This window comes from Indicator indicator, chromosome 5, assembly GCF_027791375.1.
Source record: "Indicator indicator isolate 239-I01 chromosome 5, UM_Iind_1.1, whole genome shotgun sequence".
NCBI classification, from domain to species: Eukaryota; Metazoa; Chordata; class Aves; order Piciformes; family Indicatoridae; genus Indicator; species Indicator indicator.
In genome coordinates, this window is record NC_072014.1 from 17,951,584 (window position 1) to 17,968,941 (window position 17,358).

Here is a 17,358-nt window from a genome sequence, read left to right on the forward strand (position 1 = left end):
GAGTAACGGAGCACTGGAACAAGCTGCCAGAGAGGTCATGGAGTCTCCTTCTTTGGAGACTTTCAAAAGCCTCCTGGGCACGGTCCTGTGCAACACGATCTAGGCAAACCTGCTTTAGCAGGGGTATTAGACCAGATGATCTCCACAGGTCCCTTCCAATCCCTACCATTCTGTGACTGTGAGATTCAAAATATATTGTGAACTTCCCTGTTCCTCCGAAAAAAGTAACTCAATTCTACCTTTAATAAATATCTTTTACATTGATTTTAATCAGCATTGTAGAAGCTCCCCAGTTCCCTTGATTTTTTTTGTAAAATTACTTGTAATTGTTCAAACACAGGACAAGAAATAAGTTTGTGTGGATTTTTCCATGTTTTTTCATTTTTATTTCTAAAAATAGAAATATTTTGATTTTGATGTGTTTAACATCGCTACATCTTTTGAACAGGTTCTTAAAAAGAAGCTGGATAATTTAGAGAAGAAAGTCATTGGCTGTGTAGAAAATGAACTTAATGTTAAGTCTAGAGTCCTCTTGGTGTCAATCAGTGACTTACAAAAACAGGTGAATGACTTTAGCAGAGTTGTGGAAGATTACAAGAAAAATCTGGATCTGATGGAGCATCTACAACAGATGATGGAAGAGGTACAAGTAAACCTGAGATCCCCACTGTGGATGTGATAATTTAGATCCAGGACTGGGATAGATAAAAATGCTTTCAACTACTTCAGGCAAAATCTGTGGTTTCTGAAAGTAGTAGGTTGGTAAATATCAGTGTTTGCTTCTGTCTTTTTCTCTGCAACTTTGTTGAAAAAGGAGAACGAAAACCCCACGCAATGTGACCATGTACTGCTATGCATATATCACAAGGGTCTATAACTCTGTACAACTTTCATAGTGATTCAGCATACCTGAGATCATCCTTGTCTCAGTATATTCTGAGACAACACAGAAAGTGCCATGAAGCCCTCTTTGATAGCTGTCAAACCACAAGAGCCAGGTTATCACAATGCCTGCTTTGTTAAGCCTTCAGGAAGAGCTGTCTGTGTGGTATGTAACTTTGGAACTGAAATGTAAAACATTCAGTTCCATAAATGCAGCACTTTTTTTCCCCCCTGTGTAAGTCTTTTTTGAAACTTCTATAACTTTATTTTAATGCTTTGGAGGACTGCCTCATGCATTGTCTTTTCTTAAAAGTAAAAAAAAAAAGCTTGCGATAGTATTTCCCCTCTTGCCACATTGTGTTGGCACATCTGCTGTAAAGCAAGCACATTCCTGTCATCACTGTTTATTTTTAGAAATAATACTCTTTGTATCTCCAAAGTGATCTAAATGCATGACAAATAAATTCCCTTAATGATGGATCACAATACTAAAGTTTTCTCAGTGATCTGATCAGTGTATCATTTCATACATCAATAGAAAAGCAATTTATTGTGCATTTAATATTTTTAGCACACATCTCCCTCCTCACCCCACCCTTTAGCCCCTCCTTACTTTGTAGGAAATAAATTATTTCCTGAAGCTAAAATTTAAGACTACTTTTTTCTTTTCCTCGGTGTAAAGTATCCGCTTTTAGTTAACAGTTTTCTGCAAAGTGAATAGGGACACCTTAAATGCTGCTTTTAACCACAATTGAAACTTGTGATTACTAGCTGTTTGCTGTAATGATGCAGTACAGATGATGCTGAGTGAACACCAGATTCTGTCCTGAGTATTGTTAACCAAAAATGTTTAAGGGTATATTGTAAAGCCCATTCTTGTCAGAAGAAACATCCTAGCAACAACTGGGTTGTTGATCCCAAAACCTCTTTGCAAGTAGACCAAATCTAACTAACGTTGCTGCTTTTCCAGAGGTGTAACTGTGACCATGATAAGAAGTTAGTGAAAATAGTCAGTCGATATACAAGACAGAAAGAACCCAGAAATAAAACATACATATGCATAAATGTTAACAAATAACCTCATCATGCTTGCAAAATGAGTGTTGAACTAGTGTTTAAAGACAATTTAACAAAAATTAATATTTGAAGCAACATTGGTAATGAAAAACATTTTTCAGTGTAATTAACATTGGAAAATTTAAGACCTTTTGTATGTCACTGTGGACAGTCTAAGAACAGAGCAGTCTGTGCTGATAATAACTCATTATAATGCAGTGTTTTTATCCCTTAGTGTCAATTTTGGTTTGAAGATGTGAGTGCAACAGTTCTTAGAGTTGACAAGTATTCTGCAGAATGCCAAACTAAAGAAGCAATAGAGTCTCTCTATAAGCAATTCAATAAGTTCATTGAGCCTACAGTGCCTCAACAAGAAGAAAGAATTCAGAAGATTATAGACCTTGCTGAGCAGTTATATGGTGAGCAACCGTCTGATGATGTGCTGTGGGGGAAAAAACATGCAGTAACTCAGAACAGGAGAAAGCAGATGACTAGATGTGTTCATTTAAGAAAATAATCCTGTGAAGCTTAAAAACCAATTGTTTGAAAGTATTGACTGGAAGAGGTGAAGGATTTCAGAACAAATATTTAAACAATAAAAATACAAAACCACTCAAGGGCCTGGTACTTTCTTGATTTTTCCTGTTCACAGCCTGAGTTCACCTTGAAATCAAAGTGTGAATGTCCTTGTAATATTTATGAGTTTGGAATTAAGATTTCATGGCTTATGCTATCTCATAACAGGCAAGCCTTTGAAGTCAAAGCATGTTATGGTGATACATCTCAATGCTGAGGGAATTTTTTTGTTAACACTGTGAATAAGTAGTGGTATTTATTGCTGCCTTTCTTAAGCATTTTTGAGTAAAAAAAGGTAGATTGTGCGCAAGTACTATACTTGCAATTGTATTGATTTGGAACATGGTTGACCAAAAGGGCTGAAGGTCAGCAAACTTCAAGGTTTGCCTTTCTTCTTCCACTTGTTGAAATTCTTGAAGTTATTTTATGCAAAGATAAGTGACCAAGTCAGATGTGACATGATGATGCATAGCCTATCAATTCAGGACATAAATCTTGAAAAAATTCAAGAGATTCCAACTGTGCTTTTAAAGTCCGCTAATTAGTTTTGAAAAGACTGTATGGGAACACAGTTTGCTTTTCTATTTTTTTTTTTTTTTGAAACCTTATCAATATTTGAAACATTCCTATCTGCAGGAAAGGAGCTTACAGAATGGATTATTGACATCATTTGATTTGGAACACTGAGATAAAGAAACTGCTTTGGGATTTTTACACCCTTTTTACAGAAGGAAAAGCCTTCTTCATCCTGCCTTTCTTTTGTATTTCTTGTATCAAGGATCTAAGTGCCTCCTAGATACATAAGGCAACTAGTTTAGGAGACACTTCATGAGGTCAGCATCTTTGAAAACAGTATCACTAACCAGACAAAAATAACTTTTGAGGAGAAGCTTAGCAGAAGACCTGCAGTGACTATGAGCTAGTAAGAAGTAGGAAAGCACATTGCTGCAAATCACAGAGCTCCTTCCGCAAAACAAAACATAGAAAAATGTAATTACTATAGCATATTTGGGTTACGAAGTATATTGGTTGTTACATATCTGTTTGAGTTATTCTGTATTATTTTCATGGGTTTTTTACCTTTGTAGGTATTGAAGAAGGAGAGAAGCATGTTGAAAAAGCTGTATTAAAGTATAAGGAAATAATTCATTCTGTTGATGAGTTGTACAGATCTCTGAGAGAACTTAAGGAGATAAAGGTACAGTTTTTCTTAAGCTGGAGGATCTATTGCATCTGCATCAACTTATCAGGCATAGTGTTTGAAATACTGCTTTTAACTGAGGATCACCTATGGCAGTGTGAAGCATTTCTTGATTGTTCAATTTTCTATTGCCTTGGGTAATGATTGTAATGAATCAATGAACTGCTACTTCTTTGTCCATCAAGTGCTCCTCCTAGGTTTCTTTTTCTCAGTTCTTTCAGAACTATTACTGCTTTCAAGTAACTTTTAGGGGGAAATGCCACAATTTCTTTGAGTATCTAGACAAATACTTTTATATATATTTCTTCTTCCCTTAGAACTGTAATATAGCTAACTCCTAGATCTATAAAATGCCAAATAACCTAGGTTGGCTTCCTATTGGAAAAATCGTCCTCAAAACGGAGTTGTGATAAAATGGAAGTAATTTAAACATTTATATTATAAGCAATGTTTTTCTATTTTAAGAGAACAATATTTTAACTTTCATATTCTGATGAACTGCTTTGAATGTAATTAAGTATAATCTATCAACCAAGGACAAATTATGGAAGACAGCTGAGAGGACTAGATTCGTGATACAAGACCTTCATATACTTCACACACCCCTCCCCTCCTCCCCAGAGTAACACATAAAAATCTCCCACATTCAGCAATAGCTGATGGATTAGTTCTTCTGTGAAACTGGAAGAGCTAAGATGCTCAAATATCCTGCTCTTGTGATGTTGAATGTTGTTTCACTTTTTTTTTGATGGAATTAAAGCTATAAAAGCTGATAATCACTCAAATTATTCATTAATACACTTAAACAGTAAGAGATGCCAAAAGTACAAATGAGTTCCAAAAGTTGTTAGATGACTAGAAAGTGGTCTTTGCCTTGCGCGGTGATCACAAAGAAGCTTCAATATAAATGACACACATTTTTCAAAGTTCTATTCCCAATCCATTTGTTACATAAATGGTATTATGTGCAGAATGGTAGCCCCAGGTTCTGTCAGAAGAGGGCTTGAAGCTTTCATCTTTTTTGCTAACTCAGTATAATAGGGATATTTTAAAGAGATGTGAATTTTCAGAAACTTTGTAATATTTTACTTTGACAAATTTCACTAATTGTAAACTTATCTCTCTTTAGCAGCATTGTTTGGAGATTGCATTTTTTTTTCTCAACTCTTTTGTACAGAGCTTAAGTAATTTTGCCGCTAACAATTGCTACCTTGTGTATAAGAGTATTTAATTTTCTTTTCACATGGCAGAAAGCTGAGTTTTCTGAAGAGTTGGTTCCTGTTCGAAAAGAAGAAAGAAACCGTCAAGAAGCATGTGAGGCTGTTATAAAAGAGGAACAAAAGCAGCAGGTTAGTTAGATTTTATTTCTTTTTAACTACAGCTCTGTTTCTTAAAAGGCTTTGTGTATTGCTGGGAAGTTCCTTGCTTTTCTGTCTGGAAGCTGCTATTACATTGGATGTTATCACTGTAATCTTGGTCATTTCTCTCTTTTTCTTTCTTTCTTTCTTTTTTTTAAAATTTCTAGTTATCCCTTTGCCTTCTAGTCAACCCACATAATCCTCAATGTGGATTTAAAATTTTGTTGGCCTTCATTTTTCTTGCCTGTGCATCTCTTAAAAAAAAAAAACAAAAACCACCCTAACATAATACTCTTCATAATCTTTTACAAATTTTCCTTTGGTCTTATTGCCAGACCGTTCTTAATGCAAACGTCCTCCTTGTGACCATTCCTCCTTCATGCTCCCTCCTTTAAAATAAGACTTGAGATAATATATAAAGTAATAGAGGAGATTGTTATTAGTATTTCCCAGGGCACTAATATTCACATAATCCTTAAAGACAAGCTATGAAAGTATTTGATTTATAAATAATATGCTATGAGAGAAGCCTCACAGCAGTGGAAATTAGGATTCTTTGTTGAATCATTAAGGACCTAGGGAAGAAATAAGTTATATTAAAACATTTTTCTTTCAGCTGGCATTAGACAAGTTGCTTAGAAATTCAGAAAGGTTTACTGAGAAAAGAAACAATACTCTGTTTCCTCCCAACAATAAACATGTGTGTAATACTCATGTTGATTTATTTAATTTTATTAAAATGTATGGATATTGTTGTGTACCCTCCAAGGAATTTCCTCCTAATTTTTGCATCTCAAAAATGATCCATATTGCTATAGACTGATGAGTTTTGATTGTATTCTCATTTACATTATTACAAACAGGCAGTGCAAAACAAGCATAGAAATGCCTCAGTTTTGCAACAGTGTGAATAACAGTCATGGCAAACACATGATGGAGCAAGAATACAGCTTGTAGTACAGATAATCCACTATACTCTTGGTACAACATCATGTCACAAATAATCTGCTATACTGTTGGTACAACACATCAAATAAATAACAGAGCTCAAATAGTTGTCTTTGCCCTCACCTCAAAACATTAAAGTTACATTTTGGTGGCCAAAATTCTGTGCACCAGAGACGCTAATTTCAAAAGTATGGGTTGCACATTGAGGGCAATGTAAAAAAGGAAATTAGGTAGTTAAAGACTGGATGTGCATTCAGAATAAAAATCTAGGGGTGAAAGAAAAATAACAGATGAGCATGTTTTACTCATAGATATACAGTAAATGAATATCAAATGTTTCAAATTGTCAAAGAATAAATACAGCCTTAGAAATGCAGTTAATACAAAACTAGACCTACATTTTGTGATAGGAATTCCTTTAGCTTAAAAAACATTTTGAAGCCTTGGGATCCTGATGTAAATATAGATAATTTACTATGTGAAATATGCCGGTAAATTGGAGAGGATGGCTATACATCTAAGCTTTTAGAAAGGTAAGATACATTGGCAATTGATTTAGAGCTCCAGAATTTCCATTTTGAAAGCTGATTACCAATACTAAGAGACGCTAAATTGTGGTGTTTTCTAGAAATTCGACTTATATTAACATTCCTCTCAGTTCAATGCAGAAAGTCTGGTAATTTGCTGACGAGCCAAAATTCAGCCTAATTAATTTTGTTACTGCCATTCCAAGTGAGTGGGAGTTTGTCCATTGGCTTGGAGCCCAGATTTCACTCAGATTTTTGTGACTGTTCCAAAGAGCCACCTTCAGGAGAATCACCTCAATCAGCAGATGTTCATAGCCCTATTTCTTATCTTGGTAGGCCACAACTTTGTCAGTCCTTGTCAGACTGTGCCTCAGCTGCCAAGGGGAGAAGGAAAGGGTATGTGAAACAGCCGATATCAGATGTGAAGTATGGCAGCTATGATGCCTCCACCCTTTTCATCACTCCATACATCACTTAAAGTAGCAGCAGGTTCTTCTGACTACAGCTTTTCTGTCTTCCATTTCCATCCTTTCTGAGGAAAGACCTGGCCCATCCCCAGCCCCTTGTCTAGTGGGCCAGCAGTATCTAATTTTGCCTACACTTCTGCATGCTATTGCATGTATTTGCAGTATTAATTTGCTTCACTATTAGATATCATTGCTCTAAAAAGTAGCCTACACCTTCTCATTGCAGATTCATTCTAATTCTCCTTTGATCCGAGGTGGCACACCAGGTTTCCAAGTCTCTCTGCTGCAAAAGCCCATCTGACAGTTTGCCAGCCCACTGCCCACCTGGCATTATTTTCTCCAGAGTCATTTTCCAGCTATGTCTGAAACTACTCTGTTCAGTTCTGTGATTTCACTAGATTAGTCACTGGAAGATTCCTACATTATTGTGGCCTGCCAGTAGTGTACATGTCCATAGACTCCTCAATAGACAGAATCAATCTGGACTACTGGTTTCATTTAAGCAGTAGAGAATGGTTATTCAGAAATTTTGACCTGCTCAGAAATTTTTCAACTTCTTAATATTTAATCAGATTTGATTTATTAAGTTTCTTAGTGTAGTCAGTCCAGTGCAGACAGAATTTGCTACTGAAATGCTTTTTAAAGCTTCATTAAAGAAAGACTTGTATGTTTGGTCAGGTTTAAAGCTGAGAGAGGTACTGAGAACAATGCTAATAAGGTTTAAAGAGCTCTGTGACAGTCAAATTTGCAGACTCTAGAAAAATATATTGTAAGAATATCTTGGAATTAGAATCATAGAATAGAATCATAGAATCAACCAGGTTGGAAGAGACCTCCAAGATCATCCAGTCCAACCTATCACCCAGCCCTAAGCAATCAACTAGACCATGGCACTAAGTGCCTCATCCAGTCTTCTCTTGAACACCTCCACGGATGGCAACTCCACCACCTCCCTGGGCAGCCCATTCCAATGTGCAATTACCTTCTCTGTGAAGAACTTTCTCCTAATATCCAGCCTATACCTCCCCTGGCACAGCTTGAGACTGTGTCCTCTATTAATCTCCAAATAATAAGTAACAAATTCTTAGGAATAATTTATAATTAGTTAGAACACATAAAAATATTGAATACGTGTAGGAGGAAGAAGAAGCTCAGTATGTACTGTTTTCTGAGTAATTGGAAAGGGGAGAAGTCGACACATTTTACCGAACTGGAAAGTCAGTGATAATTTATCATGTTTATATCCATAATATATTCATACTGAAAGACACTTTGGGGTTAGAGTTCATCAGGGGATGCTTGTGAAAAACTTTTTTAATCCCCAAACTTGAACTTAAAACTACATCGAATTACTTAATAAAACAGGCACACGAAAAGCCCAGATTTCTTCCAGTCATTCATTCATGGACCTACTTGGGAAAACAACTATATTAAAACTATCACATCTACAGGACCAGGGCACGTGTTGAGACTCTTCCACTGATTTTTATTTTGTGCACTGGTTATTGGGTTATATTTAGAGGGAAAAATAAAGAAGGTGGAGGGGGGAAAGGGCAAAAATGAAACTTAAACAGATGTGCTGTACTGGTTTTGCGCTGGATGCTACCAAAGAGACATGGCTGAGGAAGCAGTGGCATCCAGTATATTACCCAACTGATGTGACTGAACGGTTCTGTAGGCAATAGAAATATTGCTCAGTAGATTACGTGTTTTTGCATAGAATTCAACAATGAGAGAGCAGCATAAGAAAACATTAATAACACCTTTTTGAGAGCTCTGCCACAAATGAAATAGGCTTGATTATGTGATTAGATAGATAAAAAATAATAATCAAGAGTCAGAGAAATAATTAATAAATCATATAATAGCTTTGATGCTTTACAATTAATATTGATACACTCCTGCCACATCTACATATTTTTGAAACATGATGAGAGGGACTCTTTTTTAATTCTACATAGAAGGTAATGTAAAAGTAGTGTCAACATTTCTTTTTTTTAATGTTTGGCAAAGATCTTGAAACAGCTAACAAATAAATGAGAGAAATACGAAATACTTGGAAAATATTTTAAAGATGTTGGTTTAATTCTGTAAATCTTGAATATGACTGGTGACTCTCCTAAAGAATCACAGTCCAGTAACTTGGCTGTTAGAACATTTTTATTTCTATGTAACTGTTTCCCATGTAGACGTAGTTAGGCCACCTCCTGCTCTAGCTTCCACTTGCAAGTGTTCTTATAAACAGCACCTAGAGGATTATCCTTTGTTTTTAGAAAGGGTATTTTTTCCTTTTATCGTTACTGTTTCAATAAATATTTTTGTGTAATTATAACGATATCTGCTAGAAACTATCCAAACTGTTTGAAATTCCTGTTAGATGCTACAAAATTTTATGATTAATTATCTTACCTAAAAGAAATATTTCAAATATTGCTGCTGGATTCTGAATGAAAAGGTGATGCATAGAATGAGAACTCATTCTTTCTGTGTGTTTCTTTTTCTTCTTTTTTCTCTCCTCTTCTTCCCCCTCCTAATATAAGGAGAGGAATAAATTGGCTGATATTCCAGTTATCTGTCCAGCTGGTGAGGATCTTGTTTCACAGGATACAGAGCTGTCATCTTTAGCCAAAGAGGATAGTTTACAGACTGAATTCCTGGCAGAAGAATTACCCTCCGGAGATGAATATGAGTGTATATCACCTGATGATATCTCTTTGCCACCGCTTTCTGAGACACCAGAGTCCAACCTCTTACATTCTGAAGCAGAGCTAGAAGAGCAGTGCTGCTATAGTTCTCACAGTCTGCATGTCAATTCCTGTAGCTTGCAAATGCAGAAAACTGCTAGTACTATAAAAGTGATGGAAGCATCTGATCTCTTAACAAATTCTGCTTATGCTGGTGCTACAAATAGTAGAATGGAAAGATTATCAGATCACTTTGAGAAGTTTTGTATCTCTTCAACAGATTCTGGTCAAAAAGTCAGAACAATATCTCCTTTGACTTGCAACTTACAAGGAATATCTGAAACTAGCACTGCTTCCTGCACTATAAATACCAACCCAGTATGTAGTGTGATGAGTGAAGTGTGCAAAACACATTTGCAACACCTTGAACTCCATAAAAGCATGGCAGAAACACAAGAACAATTGCATGACTTGAATAACTGTACTAAAACCCAGGACAGGCTGCATGCTTTGCCTGATGCATTCTCAGGTTTTGTGTTTCAATCAGACGCCACCAGAAGCTGTCAGAGGCAGATGGTCACCCAAGAAGAGATTAAAAGTTCATCAGAAAAGAACAGCATGGCCAGCCTAACTGGACAGGTGCCTAACTTCTCCCAGCTTCTGTCTAACAAAACCGTCATGGAAGGTTCTCCAGTAACTTTGGAAGTAGAAGTAACGGGATTCCCAGAGCCTACACTGACATGGTGGGTAGCTTATAATGAGAAGTAGTAAATATACCTTAGACACTTAGACCATTTAAAACCAAATTATTTACTCTATAGACTAGAATAAATGGCTTGGATATTTTCTTTTACACACCTCTGCATGATTCCCACCTTCAAAATTACTTTTGACACTTAACCTACTTGAAATAATCTCTCTGTATTTAATTTTATGAATAAGGAGAGCAACAAACAACTACAAGCACATCTAATGATTTTTAAGCAGATATGTCATACAGTTTTTATATTCTGGAATATGACATTCCACTTGTTCAATAATTTCTTAAAGCAAAGCTGCACTCCAGATTTACTGTAAGCAAATTCACCTGCATTCTCTCAGGATCTTGGCACTGTGTATGGACCGACACATACACAAGTGCATGTTATAATATTTATATGGCCACTACACATATATAGAAGCAAAGATTTATATATATGTTGGAGTCTGTTGTTAAAAACTGAAGATAGGTTGCAGGTTAAGAAAACCTCCTACATATTTATACCAAGAATGACAATTTTATATATTTATATATGTGCATGTGCATCTCTCTCTAGTTGCTGCATGTCTAACTAGATAGCTTTACACTGCATTTGTGAGAAATGCAGATGTAATATAAACATCTTTCAAGATTACTTTTTAGAAATTTCCTGCCAAAGGTAATAAGGAGAGAAAGAGGAGTAGGATTTCAAGGTGACAGTAGTAACTTTCTGTGTGCTTGCATATTTTCCTAAAGTTTTACCTCATTTGCCAGTTTTCCACTTTTTCCAATATGGAGGCCTGTCTTTTAGTGTATTAATATTAGATATGTTTCTTACTGGAAATGTTTTGATGTTAAGATTATTATTACACATATAAAGGATTAGGCAAACCATATGTTCATCAAAAAAAAAACAAACCTGGATATTGCAGCCTTGGTGCTATACTATGTTGGTATCAATAAAGTCACTTTGTTTTGAATCTTGGTATTCTAAACTTTGAGAAGTATTGCTGGTGAAAAAAAGAGGTACCTTCAGTTTTATTTTATCATAAGAAAGTATTAATTTACCTCAAAATTATATACACTGCTAATTTATGGTCTCTTAAAAAATAACTGAAAACAGTAGTTCAAACAAATTCAACTCAAACCATTTTGCAAATTACAAATTTCTGAAAACAAAAAAACCTGTTTTTTTTTAAATTAAAAATTAATACAATGTATTATGTACTGGTGTAGAGATTTTATTGGATAGACACGTGGAAAGTATTTTTGTGTTTGTGTTAGGTTAAATATAGCTCCTGCTGAAGCATCATGAGGCAAGAAGAGCCACAATTTTCTCACAATTCCAATATATAAATCAGGAGTCAAAACCAATACAGGATTTTGGCAGATCCTCAAGTGTCGGAATATGACAGCAGTTCTTTGAAATAACTCCTGATACATCGTTCTATACAGTTTGGTGATGTGAACTAATTAAATACTAACTGGGCTGAGGAGGAGGAATAAGTCCTTGACTGTTCTTTATACTAAAGACACAAGTTCAGAAAGTTTGTACTTTGCTTATGCATGTTAAGAGCCTATTCATGTGCTGAACGTGGATTGACTCAATACCTGTTTCAGCAGAAAACTGGGGGCCCAGGCCTTGATGCTGCCTTCTCCAATGGTGCAATGAGATAGTTGTCCATTGAAAACCACTTTCAGAACCATATTTTCTGTCTTAAGAGTGTATTAGCTAGCAATTTGAATTGTTTAATTATTTATCCATGTTTACAATTAACTATAAAAGTGAGGGATGGAAGCACAGCTGTGACCTTTGTGTCTTACTGTGTAGTATTATAGAGCTTGTCTGACTTTGCAAAGTTCTGCTTGGCATACAGTGATAAAAATCTGACTTGAAAACTGACTCTCTGCTTCAGGTACAAGAAGGGCCAGAAACTGACTGCAGATGAGCACTTAAAGCTTTTTCAAAAGGAGACAAAGCATACTTTGTTCATTCAGAAGGTGTGTGACAAAGATGCTGGCCTCTATGTTGTTCGGGCTAAAAATTTGAACGGCACTATCTCATCAAGTGCCATTCTCCACGTGAAAGGTAACAGGCCACCTATTACAAGAATAAACTGGGCAGTGCTGTGTGTCATCTATATTAGCATTTCACTAATGTACTGGCTATTCACAAAGTAAGTTCAGTATTGACTGCACTCTCACATGCTAAGAAAACATTACATTTATTTTCTATGCACTGCATCTTTCACAATCTGTACCCAACCACTTTTATGTTACAGTTGATATATTGCTTGTTTCTTTAATACCAATATTATGTTTCCTTTCCTTTCTCATAGTGATGTTGAGATAAAAATGCCATAAAGGTTTTGTCAAATATAAGGCAGAGTTTTCCTTCCTAAAAATGTTAGTATTACAAAGTGTTGGAAACAGTTTAAATTATTATAGGTACTACACGTCAAAATATACCCAGGTAGAGTGTGTATTTTCATTACATGCCTTTTGAGAGGGAGCGTGGAGAGTGTTGGAATGTTTTTTAAACATCGAATGTATCATTTCCAACCACATTCTGCTTGATTATTTGAATAGAATAAATCTCCTTTGTAAAGAAATCATACCATTCCTGATTGCACTGGTATAGATTGTATTTAAAACTGTCTCAGCACAGCAGATAGTCTCCACAAATGAAAGCTCCAATAGAGTTATCACCATCTGTACTACAAAGATTTGGCCCACAATTAACAGAATTTGTCTTAAGTGGCACCAGGGATACACTAGGCCAAAACCCCCCAAATGTTTACAAAATGAGACATTCCAGCATACCAATCTGCTTAGGCAGATGCTTGTGATAATTTTTCTGCCTTCTTATAAAATTAAAGATATAAATATTTCTAACAATCCATTGAATTTTTAGTATAAGACAAGAAAGATAATAGTTTGTGAAGTGAGCATCTGTGTATGTTTAGAGTTTTTAATGCACTGAATTCAAACAAAATCCCAACCAGGACTTTGTTCACCTATATATTGCATTTCATTCTTGACAAGGACAACCACTTAAGTATTATTTTTTATTAAAGTAGTAATTTGTTTAAATATTTGATAGCAATAATGTAACAGTGCCAGTGGAAGATTTAATTTATAATCCTCAAATGTAACCTCAGTTTTTAGATCTGGTATTTCTTCTGTTTGTTTAGTAAAAACAACAACAAACTGCTACATGACTTTTCCTGCATCTTTGATTTGCAATTGTCATATTGCAACTGTGACGCTGCACAAGATCTATAGAGAAAATATTTAACTTCTCTTGCATGATCTGCAGAAATTGTTAACTTTTTACTGCTATGAGCAGAATATACACTGTAAAATTCTGGGACTTAGTGAGATTGAAGACTGACATTTATATATTTTGGCCCAGTTACTGCAACTTTATTAAAATTCCTGTAACTTTGAAACGGGAGAAGTTCTCAAAGGAATATAAGCTCACAGCAATACAAGAGGGAGCAGGAGGAGGAGGTGAGCAGGTGGGGAAACAAAACAAACTAAAATTGGTATTACCCTTCCAAGATCAGTCATCTTCTAGAAATACTGATTCATAAGAACTCTCTTAAGAAAACAAATCACCTCTTCTCCTAAAGTGTGCTTTCCATTTAACAATAAAGCTAATTTTAATAATTAGTATGATTTTGAATGTTTCAATTTTTATAGAAGTAAAATTAATTTCAGTGGGTTTTGGTGCCCTTCCACTTTTATGTATGGTTGGTATAAACATATAGCAAATGCTCTATATAAGCAAGCTGACCTACATAAGTGACGCATTAAGCAAAGGCAAGTTAAGAACCAACCAGAATGTCTCTACTACATGCTATAAGGTTTTGCCTGCTGTAGTTGCCACTGCTTGATAACTTCAGTTCACCACTAGGTGATGGCTGCCCTTCAATCCTCTATTTTTACTGAGAGTGGCCATTATTCAAAAATTGAAATAATGTATTTTTTGACATATTCTAAGTAATGTTATATAATACTTAGGTCACTTTTTTAGGCGTTTTTGCCTGGCTTCAGTGTTGAGGCTAAGTAGATGCACAAAAAAATGCCATCAGGAGTGAAAGCAGAGATGTTATCTTTCCTCTTTTGTGTTGCCTCTGCCAGGATCAAGCCCGTAAGTATTATCTGTCATAAAGCTTGTGACAGAAATAGTGGTTGTAGCCTCACAGATTCTGGGATCAAAGCTGCATCTCTGTTTTAACCTGTGGATCTTTCATTGTGAAAACTACGGAAAGGTCAGTATTGGAATGATCATAGTTCTGTCTTTTTATATGGCCAGGATGTGAGTTCAGAGAGATGAATTTGATGTTTTTGGCTGGAGTAGAGCCAAAAAGGTTGGTTTGTTTGAGCAAAACACTGCAAGATGAATCTCTGTTGTTTGAAAAGCAAGACTAGAGCTATGATTCCTGTCCTGCTGGGGAAAATTTGTCCCAAACACACTTGTGACAACAAGAAGAAAAATACGCTAATTTTTCATCAAGTCGTAGCGAAGGAATTGGAGGTAACTTGGATCTAGTCTTGTAGTCAGAGCTAATTGCTTATTGGTACTTCCAGATTGTTAACTATTTATGACAATCAGCTGTGTGAGTTAAAGAGGCATCAAACAGACTCATCCAGAATTACTGGGTGAGCGTACACAGATTAGGGGAACAAATTCTTTCTCCTCCCTCATAACACTTCCTGCTGCACATCTAGGCTCTTTAGGGTATTATAAGGGGGTAGGTATGCAGAGCTTCTCCCTCATGCCCATTTGCATTAAATCTCTTAACCTTAATTAATAGGTTAGAACAAGTGGAAGAGATTTCTATCACTTGCTTTACCTGAGACTTAAAATCTAAGTGTATTATTATTTTCAAGTGTATACATAATCGTTGCTTTCATACTATTGCTGTATAACAAACACTGTGAAAGAGCAAAAGGTCAAAACAAATGCCTTATCATTATGACAATGTTGTCATTTTTTAAACACTCAGATATATAGTTATTAAATGCAAAAATGTATAGATATAAGGCCAGAAATTGCATTAGTACATGGGTAGATTTTAATCAGCCATCACAGAGGTGTGTAATTCCTTTGTTCATTAAATCTTTCCATTGATAATTCAAGCATTTCTGTGAATTTTAGGTTAACAAAACTAAACTTGATTTTATGAGTATGGCATTGTATCTATTGTAAATCAGGAATATTTTTAAATTCAAATTTTAATATGTATGAGGATACTGGCCACATCTTTAGTTGCTGCAAGAAACAATGTTTTCAAAAGAGAGAGAAATTAGAGATTAGCTTTCTGAACAAAGGTATATTAAATGCTGATTACTGCTGTGTGGGCAGTCTGGGTTTAAAATACTCTTTATTTAAGGACCCTAATGAATGCCTGAATAATTTTGCTGGGAAATTCCTGCTGATTTCTGTTCAGATAATCCTAAAATAAAAGAGTGATAGTGATGATGTCTCATGATACTCTGTGAAAGAAAACTACACTTAGCTTGTTTCAGCAATAATTTCAATGTAGTGCTTCTCTCAGCCCCTTCTTTTCTATTTTTATTTTTAAAATAATTCATATTGTAAAAGCTTCACATCCACCTTCTTTTCACCGTCCTGTAGAAGCAGGTGCTTTGTACTGTGCTGGTTCTGCTACACTCTTGTTTTGTGCAGATGAGTTCAGCTCATCGCAGACACAGTTTTGAACCTGTAGTTACTTCAAAACCCCAAAAACGTTTATATTTTCCTGATGCGCTCTTAAGAAAAAAGCATCTCAATCTCTCTTACAACAAAAATATTATACCTAGGCATATTACTAACTTAATCTCCATTCCTCCTTCCCCACGTGCAGAACCACTTTGAGAAAGAAGGTGGTGAATGAGATGTGCCTGACTACAATATGTGGAGTTATGTGAAAGGGGTATTTACACACGGTACATAAGTTTGTAGGGGAAAGGGATTAATTACTTTTATTTTTCAAAAGAAGCATCCTGTCTGAGGGCCCAAGTGTGAGTCAGTAGGCAATAGGAGGATGAGGCATTCCCCTGGTTTGCTTTGGATCAGATGTGGCTGGAGCTTCAATGAAAAAGCTGGCTTCCTCTCAAATGACTGGTAAGGTATGCCTATTTCTGAATGTTTTTCTGGAGATTTTGCTAGGTCAAGCTAGCAATTTTTGTGTATGTTTACATTTTGCGGCTCAAGGGAGGTTTAAAAATTACTGCTCAGACTTCATTTACTGAGTCTACACTATGGTGTTCAAGGAAACTGAAGCTCTGGATTATGGATAAATCAAATCAATTGAGACCCACCTGATATTCCTTAATAAAATTTCTTCTAATTCTGTTAGGAGCCTGTCTGAGACACAAACTCAAAACAATAAATTTCAATGTCTTCATTTAGAGCAATGCTGAGTGAATCCAGTGTCTCATCAGCATAATGTGAATCTCATAGAATCACAGAATGTCTAGGGTTGGAAGGGACCTCTGGAGATCATCTAGCCCAACTCCTCAGCTAACACAGGTATGCCTAAATCCAGTTGCACAGGAACTCATCCATGTGGGTTTTGAAAGTCTCCAAAGAAGAAATCTCTACAACCTCTCTGGGCAGCCAGTTGCAGTGCTCCGTCACCATCAAAACAGAGAATTTTCTCCTAAAGTTCAAGTGAAACCTCCTGTGTTCTCGCTAGTGCCTATTGTCCTATCACTGGCCACTACTGAAGAGTCCAGCCCCATCCTCATGACCTCCACCCTTCAGATAGTTATATGCATTTATAAGAACTCCTCTCAGCCTTCTGCAGGCTAAAGACCCCCAGTTTCAGCCTCTCTTTGTAAGAGAGGTGCTCCACACCCCTAATCCTCCTCATGGCCCTCTGCTAGTCTTTCTCCAGTAGGTGCCT

The 17,358-nt window shown here is 36.0% G+C and overlaps 1 protein-coding gene across 1 annotated transcript in view; it reads left to right on the plus strand.

Moving 5' to 3' along the window:
• CCDC141 (coiled-coil domain containing 141) overlaps nucleotides 1–17,358 on the plus strand; it is a 61,339-nt gene that overhangs the window by 38,310 nt on the left and 5,671 nt on the right. The window contains exons 19-25 of the mRNA XM_054381286.1: nucleotides 449–643; nucleotides 2,174–2,357; nucleotides 3,603–3,712; nucleotides 4,966–5,064; nucleotides 5,690–5,773; nucleotides 9,556–10,442; nucleotides 12,355–12,527. Of these exons, the coding sequence (XP_054237261.1) occupies nucleotides 449–643; nucleotides 2,174–2,357; nucleotides 3,603–3,712; nucleotides 4,966–5,064; nucleotides 5,690–5,773; nucleotides 9,556–10,442; nucleotides 12,355–12,527 (1,732 nt within the window). The remainder of the gene's footprint in view (nucleotides 1–448; nucleotides 644–2,173; nucleotides 2,358–3,602; nucleotides 3,713–4,965; nucleotides 5,065–5,689; nucleotides 5,774–9,555; nucleotides 10,443–12,354; nucleotides 12,528–17,358) is intronic.